The 24,937-nt window shown below is 31.7% G+C and overlaps 4 protein-coding genes across 8 annotated transcripts in view; 2 read left to right on the forward strand and 2 right to left on the reverse strand.

Moving 5' to 3' along the window:
* The first annotated feature begins 3,034 nt into the window (after window positions 1-3,034).
* On the forward strand, window positions 3,035-13,081 carry LOC117179391 (integral membrane protein 2A). Of its 2 annotated transcripts, none has more exons than XM_033371131.1 (5): window positions 3,035-3,339; window positions 6,858-7,349; window positions 7,464-7,578; window positions 11,933-12,079; window positions 12,160-13,081. In XM_033371131.1, exons 1-5 carry the CDS (start codon window positions 3,256-3,258, stop codon window positions 12,243-12,245), a joined length of 924 nt encoding a protein of 307 aa, XP_033227022.1. In that variant the 5' UTR covers window positions 3,035-3,255; the 3' UTR covers window positions 12,246-13,081. The 2 variants fall into 2 exon arrangements, with proteins under 2 accessions (XP_033227022.1, XP_033227021.1); XM_033371130.1 differs by having other exon boundaries at window positions 3,036-3,339; window positions 6,855-7,349.
* Window positions 13,025-18,048, reverse strand: LOC117179392 (probable splicing factor, arginine/serine-rich 7). Its single transcript, XM_033371132.1, has 4 exons — window positions 17,861-18,048; window positions 17,021-17,364; window positions 16,725-16,930; window positions 13,025-13,330 (listed from the first exon to the last, which is right to left on the reverse strand). Exons 1-4 carry the CDS (start codon window positions 17,929-17,931, stop codon window positions 13,241-13,243), a joined length of 711 nt encoding a protein of 236 aa, XP_033227023.1. The 5' UTR covers window positions 17,932-18,048; the 3' UTR covers window positions 13,025-13,240.
* Window positions 18,049-20,175: 2,127 nt separating this feature from the next.
* LOC117179560 (THAP domain-containing protein 4-like) lies at window positions 20,176-23,606 on the forward strand. 3 transcript variants are annotated; one of them, XM_033371482.1, is made up of 3 exons: window positions 20,176-20,360; window positions 20,488-20,717; window positions 23,476-23,606. In XM_033371482.1, exons 1-3 carry the CDS (start codon window positions 20,305-20,307, stop codon window positions 23,487-23,489), a joined length of 300 nt encoding a protein of 99 aa, XP_033227373.1. In that variant the 5' UTR covers window positions 20,176-20,304; the 3' UTR covers window positions 23,490-23,606. The 3 variants fall into 3 exon arrangements, with proteins under 3 accessions (XP_033227373.1, XP_033227371.1, XP_033227372.1); XM_033371480.1 differs by lacking the exon at window positions 23,476-23,606 and adding an exon at window positions 20,802-21,358; XM_033371481.1 differs by lacking the exon at window positions 23,476-23,606 and adding an exon at window positions 21,128-21,356.
* Window positions 22,620-24,937, reverse strand: part of LOC117179558 — a 35,150-nt gene continuing 32,832 nt past the window's right edge. For both annotated transcript variants that reach the window (XM_033371475.1, XM_033371476.1), the window contains one exon: window positions 22,620-23,890. In XM_033371475.1, coding sequence (XP_033227366.1) covers window positions 22,835-23,890 — 1,056 coding nt within the window. In that variant the 3' untranslated portion in view covers window positions 22,620-22,834. The remainder of the gene's footprint in view (window positions 23,891-24,937) is intronic.

The raw sequence follows: 24,937 nt of genomic DNA on the forward strand, positions 1-24,937 counted from the left end.
GACTAGAACACCGCTATGAGAAATGTATCAGTCTTGGAGGAGATTATGTTGAGAAATAAAAAAAAAATTCTTAAAAACGTTGTTTTTCTTGGTCAGGCCGGAGCTTATCAATCCACCCTCGTATATCTCTTTATTATAGACAGAACCTAATTTTTACATATTTATATATTTAAAACTTTGATGTATTTTGATTCTCTATAATTTTTAAATTTTTTGTACTCTATTTAAGTCGTTAATTACTCTATTAACGAATGCATTCGTTACTCCATTTAATTCGTCATCATAAAAAAGAACTGTATGATTATTAATATACTGGGATCTGGAATCTTGAGGGCACCACTAGCGGTAGAAGCAATATGGCCGGCGACAGTAGGTAGACGTCTCATAAGACTCATGTAAAAACATTGAAAATTAGTCTCGAACCTTAAAAATGAAAGTAACAATAGCTCAAATTTAGGATTTCACAAAACCTACACCGGCATGTAAAAACTTCGTAGCAGGAGAAAGAATTTTACATGCAGGACACCTTCTATTTTGCGGAAAATAGGTGGAAAATGAAACTTCAGTTTCTATTATTGCATTTTGTTTGCAAACTTTGAATTTAAAAACTCTTGTTGTCTAAATAATAAATTCTTGAATTTTCCCCCTCGCAAACATTTAAAATCTTACTTTAACTATCGACATTTCAATGCAAAATTTAATTTATGTCAACTTGAAATGACAAATCAGCAAAAGCTTTTTTCAGATTTGAGGTTATGTTGATATATTTGTACCTAAAATAATACTTTTATTCAGAACCCGTTTTGATTTTTTACACTTGGAATGCTAAAAAATTATTGAAGAATAAAAACGATAAGTACTTGATAATTATTATAACATTTTCATTCTTTCTTTTTACTTTATTCTGTTTTATTTCTCGAGCCATACTATCAGTAACTGCTGTGAATGTACTATAAGATTTTTTATAGTTTTTTTTAACAGGAATTCATTTACGTTTCAGAAAGACCGAACAGTTTCATGCTTTCGAGCAGTAGAAGAATAGCCAAACACACATAAAAGCACTTCGCTCTTCGATTTTCGTGGCGAAAAAATCCATTTATGAAGTTTGAATTATTTTATTTGGAACTTTTTATTTATCACCCCCCCCCTCCCCCCGGTTTCACTTTAAAAAAGACTGTAAAACCTTTGGAAAAATTATTTTCGAATATTCGCCTATACTTCCCGTCAACATTTACCTACGCTCAGGGCTTTCCGACTCTATCACCAGGTGGCGTATTCGAGTATTTCAGATCGCAATACGATCTATACTCTGTTCCCTGAGAGAAGATCCTCTAGGCGAGCATATGGGTTGGTGTTTCTGGATGGAGGAGTGTCCTTACCCGTTTTTTTCACACGTAGTTTATTAAGTTCTCTTCTCATTGGTCCCTGGGTCTTAACGGCATGTGATACTTAGAAAATTGTCGATTTTACCAGTTTTAGGTTCCCCCGGCTTTTTTCTAGAATAATAAATATTTTGTTTAAAAAATTTGGGAAATGATAGCTAACATGCTAACGGACGTCCCCACACACTTTTTTGTAGGTTAATTTAAAAAAGTTTTAATTTAGCAAAATGTGATTAATTTGCATAGCGCTTAGGAAATCCGAAATAGTATCGATTTTTTCAGTGTTAGATTTTTTTATCAAAAAATTTTTGATATTGTTAACAACGTGTGTGTATATTTCAAGATTATGTATGTTAAAATTCACCCGAGCCGAAAACTTTGGACTCACAAATAAACATAGTAACTAATCTCCTTGAACTAATCTTGTTTGCAGGCAATCAAAAATGTTTATTTCATAAATAATTTCCAGATTATCGGAAAGGCAGAGAAGAAAAACTACGTAACCTTAAAATAATGCATATGCATACAATTTTTATTTAGCACAATAAATTTTGTTGTTATAATCCCTCAAAAAAGAGCCCGGGAACGTCCGTTATGATAATTTTAGCATCTCCAAATTCAGTTTTTTTAAATTTTCATTTTTGTGGAAAAAAGCCGGGGAAACTGTAAGTATCACATGCCCTTAATTTAATATTTATTACTTTCGTTGAGTTTCTTTCTGAAATAGTTTGAATGACTTTTACGAGATGTTAGCTATAAAAGAAAAGGACCTCACCGCGCGTAGGTCTCGAGTTACAGGGGTCTACGGTAGCCACTTCAGTTTTTGCCTCAGTCGCTCTTTTTTGTAATTAGAAAGTTAAAAATTAATAATTAATAATTCTGCAATCTCCGACTTGAAAGTAATATATTCAGAATGTTCGAATTATTCCGATTACAACGATATTTAATTTGTCTATAAAGTTTGAAAATTGTGGAAGTAAGCAATATCAAATTGAATATCGAGCTAAAGTTTCTGCGATTAAACTTCTTCCAATTTTCGACTTTCCTAGGCGAGCAATGTATCATTGGAATCCAAAAAATTCGTAGATGCGGATTATGCTATTTTCAAATCGCTAATTGCAAAGTTTAAATTCTGTAAATTTTCTAACTTTGACCTGCTGTAGACCAAAGACCCCTGCTGGGGTAACCTTATCCACACTGAATTTGGTAAGCAAACAGACAAGTAGTAGAAACCATAAAGCCAGTGTCATAAACCAATCAAAGAAACCAGCTTTTAATGAATTTGAAGAGGTTCACTCAGATTGACTGAAACATCTCAACAAATCCCTTCTTTTTGATAAATTGAACAATGGGCTGCGCGAAGAAAACCAAAATTGGTCGTTCTAGAGAATCTTCTTTCAGGGAACAGAGTATAGTTGCCTAAGATCGCGTCAATTTGACAAACTTTCTCTCTCGCACAGTTTTCCATGTGTTGGGTCTCCTTCTTATTTCTTCGTGAAACCTGGTTGCGAACATGCGAACCTTGCGTGAAATACCTGAAGTATTATTATACATTCCCAGCCATGCAATCGCCTCTTCTAAGCGTACCTTGAGGTTCATCCACATGCGCAGAAGGTATTTAAATGCCATCCTACATTGGGGGGGGCGGTGACAATACTCGATCAATCGCGCATATTATCTAGTATTATTTGTCGTGTCGTGTCGTCGTGTTTGTTCCTGTCAACAGTGCGATCGTGATATTCTTAATTGAAGGAATCCACTCTTTTTTAATTTCTGTCTCGTCCATCCTGTGGGAACTCACTTGGGCAGGTGCGAAGGAAGTGAAGAAATTAATGTGATTTATTCCTCGGACAATCGCAAATATATTATCAAGATGACTGTCATTACGAAGGCAATCACTGAAAAGAAGACAGGGGATAATTTGGAGCAGCCATTAGTTGTCGTCCAAGTTCCAACGGTTAGTATGTTAAATTATTCATAATCTCTCATTAATTACCCATTTCTAGAATTTTATTGAAAAGATCTTTCATTTTTTTACATAAAACTTGACCGAACGATTACGAGAGCAGATAGGAGCCAACTTCAATATTGTTTACTACGTTTTAGACCCGGGTCGTTATCTTTTCCAGAAATTACGATTTCTTTTTATTATTTCTATTAATCTATTTTGAGATAATATTCTGTGCTTATTGGCATATCAGTTTTTTTTTACGTCGCAATTTTCAAGTTTTTGTTTTAATGGACTAGCTGCAAAAATTTTAAATAATATATTTTTGTAATGTGTAAAATTCTAAAAAGTGTGCATCTAAAATTCTGTTGGAACTCTTCATACCTGAGAAAATGTTTTTTTTTTTTTGAGTATGGAAACCTTAAGCAAACAACTTTGACCTTTATATGTAACGTCCGAAAAACAGTGCTAATGAGACATACCGAGATTTCTTTTTTTATTTTAGACAGATTAATACCTAACTTCAAAATCAATAATTTTTAAAGATAAAACTTTAGGGAATTAGGAGCCGCGCATAAGTTACGTAAAGTTGTTTTTGGAAATTTTCCATCGCAACCCCCCCCCCTCCCCCCCTCTTACGTAATGTTTGCCGACTAAATGCTCTTCGTGAATTTATTATTAAACAGCCACAGATAACGAAAGAGGATTTTGGTAAATTTGACCGTTTCTTTATGATTTAACTAAGGGGCCATTCATTCTCGAATCAAGGGGTTTTAGCGTTTGAAATTAAATTGTAACAAGCTTGACACACTGTGACACGATCCGATCACTTGCAATTAGCGAAAATCGAGTGAAATCAGCAAGTAATTCCACTCAAGATGTTCCGTAAATTATTCTTCCACTGTTCTGCCGAATGTAAAAACTGTGTCGTGAGAGTTGAAAACGGCCGTGCGGCGGCGCTAGTAGTCACTTTATTCACTCTAAAGAGCATTAACGAATATTTTTCATCTTTTACAACACTCAAATGGTTTGAAAATTAATTTTCGCAGTGTTATGATAAATCCATGTTGAAATTAAATTCTGAGACAATATTTTAAAGAAATTTTTTATTTTATAGAATTTTACAAAATTTTATGAAAAATTCGATTCTTTTTAAAAGATGTTTAGGACTTTTAGAACTTGGGATTTCTATTTTTTCTGCGTTTTTCTATGTACTCTCCAAAATTTTAAAAATGGCCTTATAATCTTTCAGATTCTTCTTTGACAGTTTTCGAAATCTTTTTAAATAATCGCTGCAAATTAATTTTTCGAAATAAAAAATTATTTTAATTTTCCCTAGAAACCTAAAAAGATGTCTTTCATTTTCGTGAAACTTTACAAAATTCTTAAAAAATATTCGCAATTTTTAATTATTTTTCAATCGTCTCAATTATGTTTCTTAAATTGATGAAATTTTAAACTTTTCATACATTTAATGCGCACTTCCACTACATTTTTTCAAATATCATAAATATTTTAACATAATTCGAAAACAGTGATTCAAACTTCTCAGCAATTACAGTCATAAATTGGAAATGAAATGTTGCTTCCATTTGTTTTTGAAAAAGGTTTTCATAGCACCTGCGGCTTTGACGATTACATTCTGATTGTGAAACTCCCGCTTGATAATCAGGTTATAATCAGTTCCATTTGAAAAATAAATCGGTGTAAGATTTAAGAAATTTAAATTAAATTAAAATCAAATTTAAAATTCTATTTAACGTCCAAAAATCAAGTTAATCAATATAATTTCTCAAAATAAAACCAAGAATGTAACGATATTAAGCCGTAGACATTGATTCCGTTTGTTTAAACTTCAGTTCTAAGACAGTTCTACTTTTATTAATCGATCTAGAACATTTTCTATTTGTATCCAATTGAAAAATTTCATTAAGATAATCTGTAAGAATAATTTTGAAATATGTTATATCTAGTATAAATAATATCTGATATCTAGTGAAAACTTTGAATGGCATTTCCTAACCTATCCGAAAAATATTTTTTTCTATTTAAAAAATTTTGAAAATCATATAAATTTTCTAATTTTCATCGAACTCAAATTTGTCATTTGGATCATTTACAAATCTCCTACCCAACTGTAAGAAGTTTTAACAAAAAACCTACAATTTAAAGAAAACATATTTCAAGTTTTTAAAATGCTCTAGATTTTTTTATTTTGTTTGGAAAAGTCTAAAATATATATTTCACTTCAAATACATCAATTTTTCTACAAGATAGTTACATTTTCAACAAAAAGGATTATGCTTCTACCAAATAGACGAAATTTTAGCAAAATGCTTGAATTTTTTACTAAAAATTACACATTTTTCAATCAAAAATGGAATAGCTAAATTTTTTATTAAAAAAATAATTATTTTCAACCAAAAAGAAAATGCTTTTTTTAACCAAATTAATTAATTTTCTACCAGATTGTTGAGTTTTCGAGATGAAAATACGAATTAAAAAAAAAAAAAACATGAATTTTCAATTAAAAAGATCAATTTTAAAACAGAAGAGTTGCATTTCTAACGGAATGGATGAGATTTGTCCAAAAACAAATGAATTTTCGATTCAAAAAGTTGAGTGTTGAACAAAATAGTTAAAATTTTTATTAAGGGCATGTGATACTTAGAAAATTGTCGATTTTTTCAGTGTTAGATTCCCCCGGCTTTTTTCCAAGGATAAGAAATATTTTCCCTACAAAATCTGGGAAATGATAGCGAACATGCTAACGGACGTCCCCACACACTTTTTTTTGCGTTTTTTTATCAAAAAATTTTTGATATTGCTAACAACGTGCGTGTATATTTCGAGGTTATGTGTGTTACAATTCACCCGAGCGTTACTTGCAAACTGCACAATATTTTTGTCCAAAAACTTTGGACTTACAAATAAACATAGTAACTAATCTCCCAGAACTAACCCTTTTTGCAGGCAATCAAAAAAGTTTATTTCATAAATAATTTCCAGATTATCGGAAAGGCAGAGATGAAAAACAACGTAACCTCAAAATAATGCATATGCATACAATTTTTATTTAGCACAACAAATTTTTTTGTTATTATCCCTCAAAAAAGAGTCCGGGGACGTCCGTTATGATATTTGATAGCATCTCCGAAATCAGTTTTTAAAAATGTTCGTTTTTGTGAAAAAATGCCGGGGAAACTATGAGTATTACATGCCCTTAAACTAATTTTTTAAGCCCACAAAGAAAATTTAGTTCAATCAAATTGTTGAATGTTTAAGTTAAACATGAGTTTTGAAAAAGAGGTTGAAATTTTAACGAAAAAGGATAAATTTGGTAAGAAAATTGTTACCATGTATGATTGTAAGACAGGATAGAAAAATCCTTGACCTACCTCCCACCCAAAATACTTGACATCTCTTGAAGTTAGTTTGTTAGTGCTCTTTTCATTAGTGAAGAAAAAAGTCTGCCTTTTTGGAGGAATGAAATAAATAACGAGCCAATGCGAAATTGTTTCCAGCAGGTGAATTCAAAGAATGATCCGGAAGCTCAGCGTCCGCCAAAGAAGGACCTGGCTGGTCATTACTTGATTTTGCAGCATCATGCTCTCCGGCCCAGCGCGATGACGACAATGTGTCTGTTCATCACTGCCATCCTCGTAATGAGTATCGGCATTATTGGTGGAGTGTACATCTACAGGCAGTATGGAAGAGCCCAGATGCACAGGCTGCGTACCGGATGGTACAGCATCCCCTACGACGGAACCAGCAACAAGGCCCAATACACCAGAGACGAAATTCATCAAGGACTTCTTGCCGACTCTGATCTCTTCAAGAGTCTGCCAAGGGCGACCGAGCAGGAGGCCTTGGATCTTGAGCAATCCCTGCACAACAAAATGAAGAGCTTCTTCAAGGAACGATTCGAAATTGACCTGGAAAATGACAACTACGAGAAGATTGACGTTCCCGATTTCAGTGAGGGTCGCCAGGGTCGTTTTATTCACGATTTCAACATCGTACGTTCTTTTTATCATTCTATCTGAACCTGCAAAAGTACTGCAAGAATACATACATAATATTCTTGGTGTAGCGAGTATTGATTGAGTTCTTGAAATGTTGGTATGTTTCAGAACAAGACTGGAATTATTGATATCGATGGAAGATGCTGCTTCGTCATGCCTCTGAATCGCCAACGGGTCTTGCCTCCTCGCAACATGTACGACCTTCTCAGCAAAATGTACAATGGTAATCATTTATTAAACTTTTTACAAATTCGGGAGGTTTCCCCTATCCTCTGGAATCCTAGGTATATTCCCAAAATTTTGCCAGGGAAAATATTTTTGTGGAAATTTTACGCTTATTAGCTTCTCAAACATTTTCGAGAAAATCCCCAGAACATTTCTTACAGTTATCATATTTATGTTATTTAATACACGAGGTCCGATTGAAAAGCACTTACACTGGTTCTATGACTCAGCCAAAGGTGGAGTTGAAATGCAGCCAATGAGCCCGGCTGAGAAACTGAGACTTTATTTGTTTTTGGAAAAAATATGTAAGCAGAGGTGATTCAGATTTCCTTTATTGATCGATATTCTTGTTGCTATGATTGCTATTTGCTTTCTTCATTCCTAGGACATCGTCTTCTAAGAATCTTTTACTGATCAATATCTTTTTAATTGATTTTGGAATTCCAAACCTCAAACATCAATGACCGACACCCCAGAATGAATTTGACAAATTCGCGAACTGATCAAATGAACATACTTAACCACACAATATCGAAGGGATGTTCCTTCTAAAAAAAGTTCGTCGTTTCTTTTAAAAACACCCATAATTATAGAAAATTATGTTTCTTATTGTCTAATCTGAGGCAACTAAATTGCATAATATTTCTTACAAATAAGTTTATAATTTCTTTTAAATTGTAAATCAATACCGGTGTCGTTCACTTGATTTGAATAAATTATTTTAAAATAAATATAACAATAGTCTGGAAAAGCATAATTATATTACTGTGTACTGTCTGAAAACAGAAAAAATGTGCGCTTTCAGATGAATTAATCTTCGTTACCAAACAGAAACATGTCAATTAATATTCTCCTTTTTCTAACAACTTTTTCTTAACGTATCGGTAATACCTCTGTTTACCAGTGTTTCAAAGTAACGCTTTACCATAAAGGTTACATTTTTTAATACGTTTAGCATTATATTAAATGTTTCAATGTCAAAAAAAAAACAATCAAATGTATTTTCTTCAGTAGGGTGATCCAAAAAATGTTTTTCTCCAATTTTTATGAATACCGGGTCGGAAATTTGTTTTATTCTACACAAAAACAAACCGTTTTGTTCTTCAATGATATTAAGAGGTGCGACAAGCTCCATGACGTTTAACACGTATTTCCCATAAGAAAAAAAGAGGTTTTTATAAATTTTATTCAGAATCGTCAATATTCCGGGAATCGAGTTGAAACTTAACATTTCACTGCAAAGTTAGATATACAATACGAATAAAATATCAGTTTTTAAATATATCCCTCATAAAGGTTTTCCGAGATTACAAAAAAAATTCACTTTTTGTCCAATTTTCAGTTAAAATGATTTAAAAAACTAATTCAAGTCAAGAAAATTAATTACATTTCTAACCTGTTTCCAGTTATTCCATTCATTGTTTTTGTCTCTTGTGTAAGATAGCTCTTTTGTTAACAAATTTTTTAATTGGGAAAAGAGCGAAAATAATTCACTTAAAAAAACAATACTATTTGAAAGATAATTTTTGTTGAGGTCAACTTATTATTTTTTTATAACTAAGAAGGCCAAGTAAAGTAAAAAATTTTAGAAAAAAAAACAAATTTCTAGAACTTATTTAAATGAAGATATTTATAAAAAATATTAAATGGTTTGAGCAACTTTTTTGTTAACTTTCATTAATTATTACCTTGCTAAGTGTAAACAGGGCAGAAATGTTCAAATGTCCGAAAAAAATTGGAACTATTAGGTATTGATAAAAGTTCCCAATACCGCACAGTTTGAACATTTTTCATCAATACTTTGTCTGCTTATCGATATAAAGAAACAATTTTTACGGAATAATAAAGAATATTTCATGCTTTACCCATATGAACCTGTTTGGGCGAATCAAATGTCTCAATTTGGGAGAGTGATGGATATCGTCATTGATAAAAACTGACTCCTAATTTAATTTGTCATTAGAAATTTCACAATTTTAATGTTAACATTTCTCAGCGTTATAAATCACGTAATTTAAAGAAAAAGAATATTTTTCTCGTTTGCATTTTTAAATTGGCTATCTCATTGTTGTTGTAATCGTTTTCCGCAGATTTTTATCAATTATTCAATACAAATGCATAAAAAACAGGCGTCATAACAGGAGAAATCTTTCAGAATTGAAATAGTGTGCTGGTTATCTTAAAAAAACTCCAAATTTTTATGTAACCGTTGTGTTTGTGAACACTCGCACAAATTCCTACAGCCGTTTTTTTCCATCCGTATTAAGGCGGAAGGAAATATTCGAATTATCTATTAGTTTTCATTGATATTGAAGAACAAATTCGTCAAGCTCATGATTAATACTTACTTTGCAACCAAAACATTCGCGCCACAAAAATTTTGGATCACTGTTGAAACGAAAAACTACGCAGCCTGTTAACTCGCGAACTAACAAGCCGAGAGTAATGTTATGCTCGATCGGCCACAGATGGCGAACCGCGTGACTATATAACATTTAAAGAACACGAATAGGTAATAAAATAACTATAAATCCTATATCAAAAATATCTTAAATCCAATCTAGAATGTGAATAAGCTATTACCAGTGTCATAAACTTTAAGGTTACCATGGATTTACCTACAGTATGTGAGCATTCGCACAAACTGGGTCACTCGCCCAAAATGGGACATTTACCTTAATATTGTAAAAAAGGAGATTTATGAAAGGTCTTCAGTAGACTGCAGCATAGATTTATTAATTGTTTAAATATATGGAGGTCATAGAAAAATTTAGTATTTTAAAATTATTTCACCTAAATGTTAATACACATAATATTCAGTTTTATAAAATTTTTCAGTTATCAATCCAATGTATCAAATTCTTAAGATTCTTTTTGGACATTCAAATAATTTATTAAATATTTAACCAGAAAAAAGTAACGGCAAGGAAACGCGTTATTTTTTCAGTAACGGTAACCTACTTTGAAGCGGATGAAGTATTTGTGTCATTAGCCAAATTAGAGCTTGTATAAAGAGAACCAGTCTAAGATTTTTTGGACCAGAAGAGCTTACAAGACGAGATAATGATAATAATAACAATGATAATAATCTCAGTTGTTAGACGCTTGGACTTCATCTCAGAGGTCCAGGGTTCGATCCCTGAATCGGTACCTCTGTAAATTTGTCTATGTACCTTTACCGAGGTTCTGGTGATTCGGAACCCACCTGAAACTGTAGGTCCCCCCATCGTTTACTTGACTGCAACCCAGTCCGTCAATGATGGAGTTAAAACCAGGCTTTGTCCAATATGTCGGGGCACAATGCTCTCATCAGATCACTTGATTGCATTATAAAAATTCGTCCCCAGATAACAATCGTGCGACGCATGCTACTCGCACGATGCGACCCATATCGCACGAAAATGGCAAGCACATTCCGCGATTCAGTGATCGATAAGTGCGTGCGTGCAAAATGAGGCTCATTCAGCCATCACTCATGTTATTTCGTCGTTGTGTTTACTGAATATATATAAATAATATGTCAATAATATTTTGTATTATTCGATTCCGTTGAATCAAATGAATATTTTATTTTAAATAAATGATGTATTTATCTTATTTCAAATGATATTTGTACCTGTGCAAATGTCAAACTGCATGGTTCACCGGACATTTTTGCTGACCTTGCTGTAAGGCAGGTTATGTGAGCGCCAAGTTGTGGTATCCAAGTCATGCTTTAGCAATATAAAATTGCATCGAACTCTATAATATCTGTATTATTACATATATTCTTCTTGTCTGTTTGAGCCTGTATTACTTTGCGTGCCACGAATTGTGTTGAAACTGGTAAGTTAAGTGGCAAACAGAGGTATTACCGACACCTTAAGAAAAAGTTTTTAGAAAAAGGAAAACATTAATGTATAAGCTACTTGTTCGGTAACGAAGATGAATTCGTCTGAAAGCGCACATTTTCTCCGTTTTCAGACAGTACCCAGTAATATAATTATTGTTAGAATTATTTTTAAATAATGTATTCGAGTCCAGTGAATGACACGATATTTCCAGAAGACACACTATATTCAGTGAACGGCACCTGTGTTCGGCACGCGTGCAACACATGTCACGCATATGCGCACACATCTGTTTGGTGATCTGCGTGACGGTTATTTGCCCTCGTGCGTGGCACCGTGGGCGCATACTGTTGTCTGGGTCTGTGACTGATGATATATACCAGGACAGCCCCGTGAAAAATAATCAAATAAAATCCAACTCTGAACCAAAAAGTGCCTTCGACATGTTGGGCAGTAACCATTTTAAGTCCGTGACAACATTTTATAATAATAATATTGATGAAATGCTTCAAATTTGAATAGGATACTATGAAGTGAACACAGAGGTTGTTCGTGAGACGATGAGGGTTCAAACTCCTGCCATCAGCGATCTTTCAACCGTCGGAACTTATATTGCTCGAGAGTGCCAAAACTTACCAACATACATGCTAGAGAAAGTCAATACCAATGGTAAACTACTAATCTCAATTCATTTGCTCTGAAAGTCTTTTTTTTTTGTTTTTCTAAAAACCTTTTTCGAATTTTTCTAGGAATTACAAAGCGCAGCATATCGGAGGCTCGCGTCTTCCGTCAATTCGCAGGTAAAACGATCCTCGAGTTAAATATCGTCTACTGAGGACAATAAAAAAAAGAAAGAAAACCTCGAGAATACAGAGTCATCACTTTAAGAAGCATTAGTAGAATAGTAAGTAAGTAAGTAAGTAAGAAACTAGGGTTTGCTGTTTCACGATGTTTGGAAACCGTATTAACGATCGTGTGCTATATGGTCTTATGGGTGTAATATCTAGTATAATCTACTCAATCTCAATTATCATTTTTTTGTTAAAAAGCATTTTGCCCAAACCAAAAGAAATATGAGCAGAGCATCAGTACATGCATACCTAAATGTTTTGCACATTTCGCCATTCCTTTGATACTCCTCGCCCAAGATTTTAATATATTATTATAATCATCATCTTTAGAGTTTCTTAGAATCCTTTTTATAAGATTTAAGTTGTAATTTTAATGGACTGAAAAAAGAATGGTATTATCGAATATGTAATTTTTACTCCTCCTTGGTTCAAATATAGGTACATGTAATTAAGTATAAATAATTTAGCGATGTAGCCTAGAAATTTCCTGATGCGATACACAAAGCTTTGCCTAATGTCCCTGTAGAAAACAAAATTCGGCAATTGAAATCAATTGATTTGAAGAGAGGACAATTCTTAAATGTAAAACTGCAATTAGCAATTTTATCTTTTAGTTTAATAGACGCAATGAATGATCAGAACTATTAATTGAGAAATTCAAAACTACCGTTAATCCGCACTGCGTTCAATCGATTTCAATGGAATCTTTTTTTTTTTTTTGCGGGGATAATAGGAGGCAGGATACGAAACAAAAACTCACAACTGCATGTTTGTACATCAATTGTTTCCCCGATAGATTATCGCAAGAAAGATATAATGATATACATAAATATATAAATGAATGTTACATACTTCCAAGATTTAATTTAGTTACTTAAAGAGAAGATGACATTTCATTTTTGGTTGCTCGTTTTAAGAAACTTGTGACAAATTGTAAATTCTTATGAGAAAAATAAAATGTGTAAAGGAAGATACTATTTTAGTTGATTGATTCTGGTTGAGCCTTCTGTCGTATCAAGTACAATTTCTTGACCCATTTGTCGAACCTTCCTTCTTGGTCTCCCATTATCTGAAAAATTCATTCACACAATCTGTATTAGAGAGAGTACTTCTATTTTCCGTACTGGAGAGAAACTACAACTATATGGGATCCTGTTTATGAACCTATGTCATCGAAAATTACGATCTAAGAAGGATAAGTCGCGAGATGTGTGTCGCCGCGGCGCGCCGGCTACAGTCACGAGTCGATCACTCGCGTTTAAATACTCGATATCTCGGAAACTAAGGCCCACTGAATCGAAAGAAGAAATATGCATCTAATGGACTTTGATTTACTTTTACCCTGTAAAAAAATCCCAGTCGAATCGTACGACGCATATTCTCGCAACCGCTTCATGTAAGATAGGAATCGGATATCGGTTCTTAGTGTAGGTTTTTATGAAGATTCCTACATGAATAGGTTTGCATTTAAAAGTTAACGAGTGCGCAATAGTTTTTTACAAAAACTGACTTCCCAACGTCTATTTGGTGGATTTTAGAATTGCCGAATATACACCAGCAAGGTGTATACCCTGCCTGGAAAACCTGAAATTGTCAGGGGATTTTGTTTAAGACAGGGCATTTTTTCGAGAGCGTGCTTAATTTCACGAAATGTGAAGTATGAAAATAAATGACAATTATTCTTAATTTGTAAGAGTAGCTTTATATTACTACATTCAACTATTTTTGTTAAAAATTCGTCTTTATTTTGGTTTGAAGTTAATTTTTTCAACTCAAAATTCAACTATTCTATTCTTGGCTCGAAATGTATCGTTTTTAGTTGAAAATTAGTTCCCTTTTTGGATAACATTAATCTTCTCGGTTCAAGATTAATCTTTTTGCTTGAAAATTCAACAATTTTTTCTCTCTTGGCTGAAAAATCTTTCTTTGTTTAAAATTTATTCTTTTCTGAATGAAAATTTTTTAAATTGATTTAAAGCTGAAACTATTTTGTTAAAAATTAATTTTCTTGGTCAAAGAGATTAATCAATTTAATTTGAAATTTATCTTAACAGTTGAAAAATAAGTTATTTTGTTGAAAATTATTATTTATTACTGAAAATTTAACTATTCCAGTTGACTATTTCATCATTTTGGTTACAAATCTCTTTGGTTGAAAAAATATCTTTTTTTTTTTTTAGTTAAAATACGTCGTCTTCGTAGAAACTAATCTTTAATTATTCTATTCAAAGATTCATATTTTTTTTCTTCAAATTTATCTTTTTGGTTCGAAATTCAACTATTTTAGTTAGCGATTCATCATTTTAATTAAAAATTAAACACTTTGTTTGAAAATGTAACTTTTTTAAATTAGTTTTTTTTTAAGTATTATTTTTTCAACTCAAAATGTATCCATTCAAATGGAATATTTCATCTTTTTGGTTGAAAAATAATTTTTTTTAGCAGAATATTGAATTATTCTTATTCAGGTTGACCATTTGCGTTTTCATTTTTTAAATTCATGACTTGATACAAAATTCATCTTTTTTTATTGAAAATTTATCTTTATGGTTGATACTTCAACTATTCCAGATAAAAATTCCTCATTTTTTGTTGAAAAGCAATTTTTTTTATATTTCAAATTAAATGATTTGGTTGAAAATTATTCTTATGGTTTGAAAATTCCTCAATTTTTGTTGAAAATCAATCTTTTTTTATTTAAAAATTAATCTTATGGTTTAAAAATTCCTCAATTTTTGGTGAAAATCAATATTTTTAAATTAAAAATTAAATAATTTGTTTGAAATTAATCTTATGGTTTCAAAATTCCTTATTTTTTGTTGAACATCAATGTTTTCAATATAAAAATTAAATAATTTGTTTGAAAATTCCTCAATTTTGGTTGAAAATCAATCTTTTTATTTAAAAATTAAATAATTTGTTTGAAAATTAATCTTATGGTTTAAAAACTCCTTATTTTTTGTTAAAAATCAATTTTTTTTGTTTAAAAATTAAATAATTTGTTTGAAAATTAATCTTATGGTTTGAAAATTCCTTATTTTTTGTTGAACATCAATCTTTTTATTTAAAAATTAAATAATTTGGTTGAAAATTAATCTTATAGTTTGAAAATTCATCTTTTTTGTTGAAAATTGAGGTATTCCAGTTACATATTGATAATTTTAGTAGAATTGATTTAGTAGAATTGATGTTTTTCAATTGAAAATTCGACTATTTGGTTAAGAATTCATGTATTTTGTTATAAAATGGTATTTTTTGATAGAAAATTAATTTTTTTGTATGGAAATTGAACTATTTGGTTAAAAATTAATTTATATTCTTGAAAATGTAATATTTTTACTTGAAAAATAGGGATTTCAAAGCGGTTTAAATTAAGTTTATTATGGTAACTACATTCATTTTGTCTGAATAATCAACGATTTTGAAGAATATGAAGATTAAGAGAATTTTCTATCTAACTAATTTTTCTTAAAGTCGTTTTTTTTTTTAAATTTGTTTAAACTGAATATGTAACTTTCAGTTAAAGATTCCATAATTTGAGTTTAAAATTAATTTTTTTGATTGAAAATTCATTTATTCTAGTTGAACATTCATAACTTTAGAAGAAAATTTATCACTTTGAAAATCGAATTAATTTTTTTTTGTAGAAATTTAAAAAAAAAATGTAAAATGTAACTTAATGTATCTTATTTAATTGAAAATTCATGTATTTTGAACACTAATCTTCTTTTATTTAAAAACTTTGTGGAAAATGCATATTTTTTAATTAAACATTTAACTATTTTGTTGAGAATTTATGTATTTTGTTGAAAGATCGTATTTTTTGGTAGAAAATTAATCTGATTGGATAAAAATTCAACTCTTAGGTTAAAAATTGATTTATATTCTTGAAAATGAAATATTTTTATTTGAAAAATTGTGATTTCGAAGTTGGCAAATACATTAGTTTGATGTAAAGATGCACCAAATTTTAGGTGAAAAAAAATGAAATATTTTGTTTTAATTATTCAAATTCATGTTCTTGAGAAAAATTCAAGTAATTAGTAATTTTGTTTTATAAAAATTTTTTATAGTATTATTTAAGTATTTAAATAAATGATTGTTGCAGTATAATTTATCAAAGCTTTCTAAATTAAACACTTTAATCGAAATCATAAAAAATAAAATTATTTATGGTATAAACTCGCAAAACACTATAAATATTTCGAGTTAGTTGTTTTAAAAAAACGCAAAATATTGAAATGGCTCGAAGCTATGAAAAATTATACCTGGGGAAACTTGAGATACCCTGAAAACCCCTAGAATTTTGGAAAGCCAGAAATATTTCCCATCCTATTTCAGATCGTAATTTGATATAGGAATTCGAAAAAAGGATCCCACATGGGTTTTCATGCAGTTAGTGTGTAGGTTTTTTTGAGTAGAGTTGAGAAGAAGAGTTTTCTGCAGGACTAAATTGATATTACAGATGTGTGAAATATGCTGTCAGATTGTACGATTGTCGTGATTGGTGGAACGTGAATCGTGTCAGCAGTGATGTCGATAACGATAGGTTTCGACTTTGACGATTCCTTATTTTGTGCCGTGGAGGTAAACTGTTTTGGGGCGAAACCCTCGCTGTTAATTTCTTCGAGAACTGATTCCTTGATGTTGGGTGCAATAGAGAAGTCGTCTGGAACAATTTTCCCCTTTTATCTCGAAACAAACAGGCATAAATGAATGAATGAATGAATGAAAAGAAAAAGTTGAAAATCGCTCGTACCTTTCGGAATGGCCTGGACTTTTTCAGTAAGAGTAACGATGGGTTTTGCAATGGACTGAGAACTGCTAGATCGGCTGGTAGATTTTTCCCTGGAAATGGATCTCCTCTGTTTCCTGTGACTCGGCGCCGACTGCGATCTGGATCTTCGAGACTTTTGTTTGCGTCTCTCCCTGTCTCTGGAATCTTCCCTCGAATACTTATAACTTTTCGAAGATCTCTCTCTCTCCCTGTCCCTATCCCTGTCTCTACTTCTCGATCGCGTACGATGTCGCCTCTTCGTTTTAGAATGTTTTGCCGATTTCCTCTTGTAAGAGGAACTGCCGCTCGAGTCCGAGCTGCTCGATCTAAATTCATTATATACTGAATTGTAGAAAATAAACCAAATATGATGATCGTGTAAGACCACCCACCAATTCTTGATAATCTCTCAACTTCCTATCTTGGAACCATTCTCTGATTTATTTGACAATACATTTCTGTAGCATTTCTTTAGCCTCGATTAATTTAATTCTACCATCATTTTTAAACGTAAAATGCTCTCAAGTGAGAGCAAATCTTTATTCAAAATTTGACAGTTACTTCACCGATTTTTGGCATATCAATCATTGGTCTACAGTCCAAAAAAATGTATGAAATAGAAAACCAAAATAAACTTTTCCAGGTTAGGTTTCACAAAATTAAACCAAAGATATAGGAAAGCTTTCGACGTATTGTTTTTACACTAAAACTAGATTTTTCCGATATTTTTGCTAAATATATATGTAAGATTTATTTTATACTTGAGAAAAAAAACATTTTTATAAATAAATATGTTTTAAACGTTTTTTTTGAAAAATATACCTTGTCCTTCCGTAATGTTTTCGCCTATGTTTACTACGATCGGAATCAGAATCTGAAGAATATCTTGCCATCCTGTTTATCTATTAATATTTTAACAAAAATAAACAGAATACCTTTGGTCAGAGGTCAGAGAAATAAATATGTAAATTATTATTATTATTATTCATTCTTTATTATCTCTTTGCCATGTAGAATGCAACTACTCATCCCTGGACACGTAGAGCCGTGATCTAATAAATACATGGTCTAGTCACTTCAGGGTCCCGTTTCGTTCAAGTCACGCAATTTCTTAATTCCACCATTTTGTGAGTATGACCGCGCATTTTAAGTTTGACGCGTAGCACTGTATGACGAATTGTAATAGAAAAATCAGTATGCAGGAAGAAATATTATGAAAAAAAAAAAAAATATATATATATATATATATATAATCGATAATAGGTTACCTCACGCTTCGCGCTCGAACATAATTACACATCGCGCTTCGCGCTCGGATATTTACTCTTTGCATTTGGAATGCTTGAAAAAAACTTTATCAAAAAGATCTCTTTATTAAGTATAGTCAAATATTAAGTTTTTTAGAGCTCAGTAGGCTTTGAGGTACACATTCTCATCGTGACACTCGCGCTGTGCGCTCGATTTACGACAGACATTTGTAAACAGGTTTTGTTGAATCTTTTTTTCCTCGTAACTTTCGTCATTTTTCCACACATTTTTTTTTATTTTATTTCTTTTCAACGTTATTTTTCACGAATAAAGCAAAAAGTACGCATCCTATCAAGAAGTGATTCTTAACGAAATTGTAGATCTTTTTTGGGATAACCATTTTTGTTAATTCATCCTTTTTCGTATCCTACATAGTTTTTCAAACAAATGGAATTTTTTTTGTCCATTATGTTCTGTGCAATCAAAATTTGAATTTTCGATTTTTGAAGAAAATCCAAAAATTGGTTATGATAATCTTGTAGAGATTTCAAAAAGCAATGTTTTTCTTCTCTTGACTTTTTTTTTATATCGCGTGTTTTTCGGCTTCAAATTTTGATTTTCGGTTAATTAAAAAAATTTTGAAAACGCTGTAACTCTGAAAATTTTCTTTTCATTGAAAAAAGTCAGAAGGATAAATTGTTTTTCTTTTTAATACTATAAATATCCGTACATAGAATTTTCAAATTCAGAAAAAAGTGGTTTAAAAAATTTTCAAAATGCGCTCACTTTTTGAATTTTCATCAAAAATAGCTGGTTCACGAACTCGTCTTTTCTTTTAGGACCTAAAAAAAAGTGTGCCAAAGATGAATTTGATTCGTTCATTTTTTCGAGACTTATCGTGTTTACGGACGGACGGCTGAACGGACAGACAGACGCCATCGTGAAAACTTGATTTTTGGATGCAGAGGGTCTCGAAACGTGGAGATCCGTTAAATAAGTGTGATGTAAAATTTCCGACAATTCTAATACTTTCTCAATCATAAATGATGAGAATGTAAAAAAGGGTTTTAGAGTCAAATATTTTATTTACATAATTAATTAGACCTTGGGTTTATTTACTTTGTAATTTTCTACATGTAAAAAATGTATAATATATCATAATAATAATAAATGTATTAAGTTTGAAGAGAAAGAGACGAGAAAACTATTTTTTGTCGTAACTTGTGTAGCTTTTCAAATAATATAATTTTTTAATTTTTAATGTTATTTTTTAAGATTGAAACAAAAACTACGTGTGCTATAAAAAAAATTATGTGTGACAAATTTCCAGCTCCTTTTCATGTGTACAATTTTTTCCTTTTTTTGCGTAGCTTATGTCGTTTGTGCAAAATTTCATTCAAAAAATATTTTTTACGATAAAGACAATAATTACGTGTCCTATAACAAAGTGGCTCATAACTAATTTGTAGATCTTTTTTTGCATGCACAAGTTTTGCTCATTCATATTTTTTCGAATCTTGCATATTTTACCGCAATATTACAGTTTTTATTTTTCACTATTTTTTGTTGAATCCAAATTTTAATTTTCGAAGTTTTCAAGAAAATTCAAAAAGTATTCATTGAAATCTTGTTGGGTTTTGTAAAAGAAACGTTTTCCTTCTCTTCACTTTTTACATTCTCATCAGAGAAGGTATTAGACTTGTTTAAAATCCTCCCCCCCCCCCCTCTGTTTTCTTTCATTTCAGGCAATCAGTGTTTCTCTGAATAACTAGGAGAATATCATTAGCTGAAATGTCTAGTGAATTGACGCATCTTTTCAACTGACCTTGGAATTAAAAATTTTTATAAAATTTATTTCTAATTACTTTGTTGGTTTATGGCAGCTCTGATTGGTCGAGAACCTAGACGCGAACTCTATGTGTCAAAACAAGCCATAGTAAAAAAGCACCCATTCTTCTGTAGATCTCTATTTCTGTAGTGTTTTACACCAGAGTCGCTTTTACCTTAAATTTTGGAATATGGGCAAATGTGCGTTTTGTGGGAAAAGTAAGAAACAAACTGCCACTTTACACAGGTAATAAGTAAAAATAACTTTTTTCAATTTTTGGCACTTATTTTAATATTTGGAAGTGAAGAAAGTGCAAAAACATGTATAGCAATACACAATCGGTGCCTTAATTTCTATATGATATGTTACGTAGATTTCCACGGGAAGAAACCTTGTATCAACAATGGATGAAACTTATAGGCCGGGAAGGTTGGATGCCCACCCGAAGCCTGTTGTGTTCCGATCACTTCAGAGCAGAAGATTTCTCTTGGTATAACGATAGTCGAACCAAAAAACGTTTGAAGCCGGGAATACTGCCCACGATTTTCCCCAAAATTAAGTCTAAACCGTCAGCAGAACTGTTGGTAATGAATAATTTCACAGGTAAGAAAGTACCTTTCTTCTCTGACAATTAGAAAATAAATATTAAAGAATTAAATAATAATTACACCAAACTCCCGCTTTCAGTCCACTGTCGGGGGTTGCCTTCAAAAAGCTTTGGACTGAATTCGGGGAGATCGAAACGTAAATTGTCAGGGCCACCTGAACCGTTTCCAATTGAAACACATACTGTTGCGCAATATACTTGACTAGGTACTCGCGGATTTCGGCCCTGCCGAGACAACTCTCACAACCGCTCTCGCCCCACTGCCCTGAGAAACTACGGTGGAGAGCCAGCAGTTCTAAGAAGGTCGAAAACGGGGGGACTGAAAGCGAGAGTTTGGTGCATTTTAAAGTCAGCTTTATGTTCATTTTTACTAATTCGCACTTATTTTTGTTTCTACTCCCCTCAGACGATTATTCTGGAGTCTCATGTAATAGAAATTGTCGAACCGACTATCAAACTTGAACGCGATTATTGTGTGAAAAATGAGAAGAGTGTACTTGAATATTCTTATCAATTTGAAGATATCGATAGTTCAACATAATTAAATAATTTTATACAATATTATAAATAATAAGCATACAAAATACAGTATAAAAATATATTATTATATGATTGCTTCTCATAAAATACATTTTCAAATGACGTGCTGTTTTTACTTAGTTCACCGGTGAGATGACAAAAGTAAGTGTAGAGTACATTTCTTCGTTATTAGTAGGTTCATGGCCCGTGTAATACACAGGCATAAACCACATAGTAATGTAGATATGAATACTGTGCGACAAAAATTACTGTGGATTAAGAATTTCATCCCAGTGAAAAGGTGTATCCTAATTTAATTTTTAAATGTCTTTCCAGCTTAATTTCAGACTGGCAGCCAAGAATAATATTTTAAACTCATTTGATGAAAAATTAAGGACTTCATTATTTTAGTAATGAAGAATTTCAAGAACGTCAAATTTCTTTAGTGACAATTGTAGTACAACCAGCATAACATTCCTAAACTATGCACAAGAAATAAGCTTTAAATAAAGAAGCAGCATCAGGATTGCTACATAGTGTTACAAAATTCCATAACTTTTCCCGGTTTTCCAGGTATAATTTAAAAAAAAATGCAGGTCTACTTTTTTTCTCTAGATTCAATGATAATAGTTTATAAATAAGTTTTATTGCGAATTCTAAACAATTTCCAGTAAATAATAATACTAATCTAAAAAAACTCAACTTTTTAACAAAGTTAAAATAAAACTTTTCGATCGTAAGAACTAAGAAAATTGTCTGAATTAAAATTGATCAATATTTAATCATTTCACGAATTTCTTCTTCAATATCTTCCCGTCCTTTTTGCTTTTCTTATTGAATCTTCCATTTCTTTTCATTTAATGCTTAAACTTTGTGCTATATTTACATTTTCCTTAGGTTTTCTTTTTGAATTTTCAAATATAAAATTCGCTATACAATACTAAATTATTAAGACGTTGAAATAGAGACGATTAAAAAAGTTCCAGTAATTTTTTTAAAATCCCCTGACTTTTTCAGGTTTTCCAGTCATTTTTTTCCTTTAAAAACCATGATTTTTCCAGGTTTATAAAAAGACTTTTTTGTTAATTTCATGACTTTCCAGGTCTTGTAGCAACCCTGAAAATAGGTATCAAGGGCAAGTGACGAGTAGGTCACGTTACCAGATTCCTATCTTACCGACGCTTTTTTATTTGTCAACTTATTAGCACACGAAACGCCACATCGAGTTGAAAATTTGGGATAATAAATAAGAAGCACTAAGATGGCTCTGATTCTAAATTTTAATGATTGTGAAAAAAGCAAATAATATTATTTATGAAAAAAACGTTTTCATAATTATAAAAATGTAGAACCACAGCCACCTTTTTTAGTGCTTCTTATTTATTATCCCAAATTTTCAACTCGATTTGATGCTTCGTGTGAAAATAAGATAGGAAATGAGAAAAGTGACGGTAAGGTAGGAATCTGGTCACGTGACCCACTCATCTCATTGCCTTAAATCAAATTAAACGCAGTACATTCTTAGCAAATTTCAGTCAGAATCATTAATACTAAAAACCTTCCACTGCATTTAAATTGAACATAAACCTATCTCTCACTGATCAAACATTCCATCAAAACAACTCCTCTTCCCTGGTTTCTTTTTCTTCAGAGCTGATACAATGTCAACTTTACCACCCTGATGAGCAGAACCAAATTCTTTCTGCACATATTGAACCACTTGCTGTGAAAATGTTTCCGTAAATCTCGACGTTTTTATAGCATTTTGTAAACACTTTGAAGACGGTAACGGCATATTTTGCCTCAATAATTCTGTGTAACCAGCTTCGCCACAAGTGAGTCTCAGTTTTAAAGCTTTTTCCATGGTCGCATCTGTCCAATTTACTCTGGTGCTTTCACCTTTGACCAAGAGTATCATCTGATCATCATTAAAAACAGTCTTGAGTCTCGACAATACTTTGCTCTCATCTCTAATTTCCTCCAAGTGTTTCAGTCTGCCTTTCAAGGATCGCATCTCTTTGCGTAAGTCAGTTTTGGACTTTTTCGATTCATCCGGAATCCTTTCACAAGCTTCCAATCTTGCCTCTACTTGGGAATCTTCTGTTACTTGCTTTGTGTTCTGTGGTTCCGGCAAAGGCAATATTTCTTCACATGCTTCAGTACCTTTATTTTCTTCTGGGATTTCTCTAGCTGTAAGAAATTCTGAATCTAAATACTCTGCTTCTATTGTTTCAGAAGCCATTGCATAGTCGTGTGGATCAAATAGTGGAATTTCTTCATCATCGGCTTCAAATAAAATTTCTTCAGATTCGGGATCAAATAAGGGAAGGTCTTCAGAAGCTGCACCCAATACTATAATTTCTTCTTCAACATCTTCGATTGCAGTGACTGTATCTTTTTCCTTCGGGGCTGTTCTAGGAGGAGAGAGTTGTAACATGACTCCGTTTTTATTTGGTGTTGGTGTGTTTACCGAAGAAACCCCTTGATTCTTGGAGATAGAAGTTTTCAAGATACTGGCATGCTTCATGGCTTTTGTAGGAACTACTTTTTTTGGCCGGGTGTCGAAAAATGATGTCTGCAGCGCATTAACTTTTAACTTCTGTTTTCCGTCCACTCTTGATTTATCCCAGACATCCTTCGCAAAATGTATCTGTAAATTGTTAAGAGAAATTGAGAAATGTAATTTTCGTTGGCATTTTACTTTAAGGAGAATATTTTTAAAAACAAAGAGATAAAATAAAAAAAGAACGAATATTTGTAGGTTTTACATCAAACATAACAGATCTATCAGTAGTTTCTCAATTGGCTCGGTTATCATGTTTGCCTAAAGTTTGCACCTCTTTTCATTTCGAGGAAATTTTTGGACTTTAAATCCTTTTCCACGACAGTTCGGGACTCACAATTAAAAATTTTGTTCTGTCAACAGCAAAACACTCATACTTTCTTTATTTTTTCAAGTGTACGATAAGGTTGTGAATAAGTTAGAGAAGTTAAAATTTGTATTTATTAATTCAAATATACGAGAATATGCTTTTTTGAAATGGTCAAATATAAAATAAATTGTTTATAATAAATAACAATTATAAAATTAATAATACCTATTCCTTTTTTTACAAATTATACATTTCAAAGAAAAGATTAAATAGTTATTTAATTTTAATCCTTTAAAATAAATTTATAAATGCAAAGGAAAACCTATTTTACATGCGCAGTGCGGTCTCATAATTGGGAACACATCTTGTTAGGTTAGATATCGGGTTTGTCAATACAGCCAAAACCGTCAACACTACTACACAGAAATGGAACGCTAAAGTAAATTCTATTTTATTTGATTAAAATATCATTAAAAATAATATGTTTGACTTTAAAAAGCTCGTTGTTTATTGGAAACCTTTTGGCGCTAAAATGCACTTTCCGGAAGATGTATTTTGTGTTTTTTTGTTTCCATGTATAACCCCAAAATATAAAAATCACTATATACCTTCGCCGCCAAGAGGCGAACACGATTTCTAATGATGCAAAAAATAACAATAGTACATTTTTCCGTACACTCTAAAGAAAATATTTTGATTAAAGAGAGCCTGAACAAAAACTCTGGTTAATTGTGGGTCCGGATGCAATAAGGGCACATAAAATTTTTTCGTGCGAAAACGAAGTCCCCTGGAGGCTTTAGAAAAAATTTTCGAATTTTAATTTT

This window comes from Belonocnema kinseyi, chromosome 9, assembly GCF_010883055.1.
Source record: "Belonocnema kinseyi isolate 2016_QV_RU_SX_M_011 chromosome 9, B_treatae_v1, whole genome shotgun sequence".
NCBI lineage: Eukaryota > Metazoa > Arthropoda > Insecta > Hymenoptera > Cynipidae > Belonocnema > Belonocnema kinseyi.

Bases quoted from the DNA above. Each gene is read 5' to 3' on its own strand.
- LOC117179391 (XM_033371130.1), top strand. From the start codon at position 3,256: ATGACTGTCATTACGAAGGCAATCACTGAAAAGAAGACAGGGGATAAT. The intron at 7,350-7,463 runs GTACGTTCTTTT...GGTATGTTTCAG, and splicing joins TTATTCACGATTTCAACATC to AACAAGACTGGAATTATTGA. The intron at 12,080-12,159 runs GTAAACTACTAA...GAATTTTTCTAG, and splicing joins AGAGAAAGTCAATACCAATG to GAATTACAAAGCGCAGCATA.
- LOC117179392 (XM_033371132.1), bottom strand. From the start codon at position 17,931: ATGGCAAGATATTCTTCAGATTCTGATTCCGATCGTAGTAAACATAGG. The intron at 17,365-17,860 runs GTATATTTTTCA...TAATGAATTTAG, and splicing joins AAACATTACGGAAGGACAAG to ATCGAGCAGCTCGGACTCGA. The intron at 16,931-17,020 runs GTACGAGCGATT...AAATTGTTCCAG, and splicing joins AGTCCAGGCCATTCCGAAAG to ACGACTTCTCTATTGCACCC.
- LOC117179560 (XM_033371480.1), top strand. From the start codon at position 20,305: ATGGGCAAATGTGCGTTTTGTGGGAAAAGTAAGAAACAAACTGCCACT. The intron at 20,361-20,487 runs GTAATAAGTAAA...TATGTTACGTAG, and splicing joins CAAACTGCCACTTTACACAG to ATTTCCACGGGAAGAAACCT. The intron at 20,718-20,801 runs GTAAGAAAGTAC...TCCCGCTTTCAG, and splicing joins GGTAATGAATAATTTCACAG to TCCACTGTCGGGGGTTGCCT.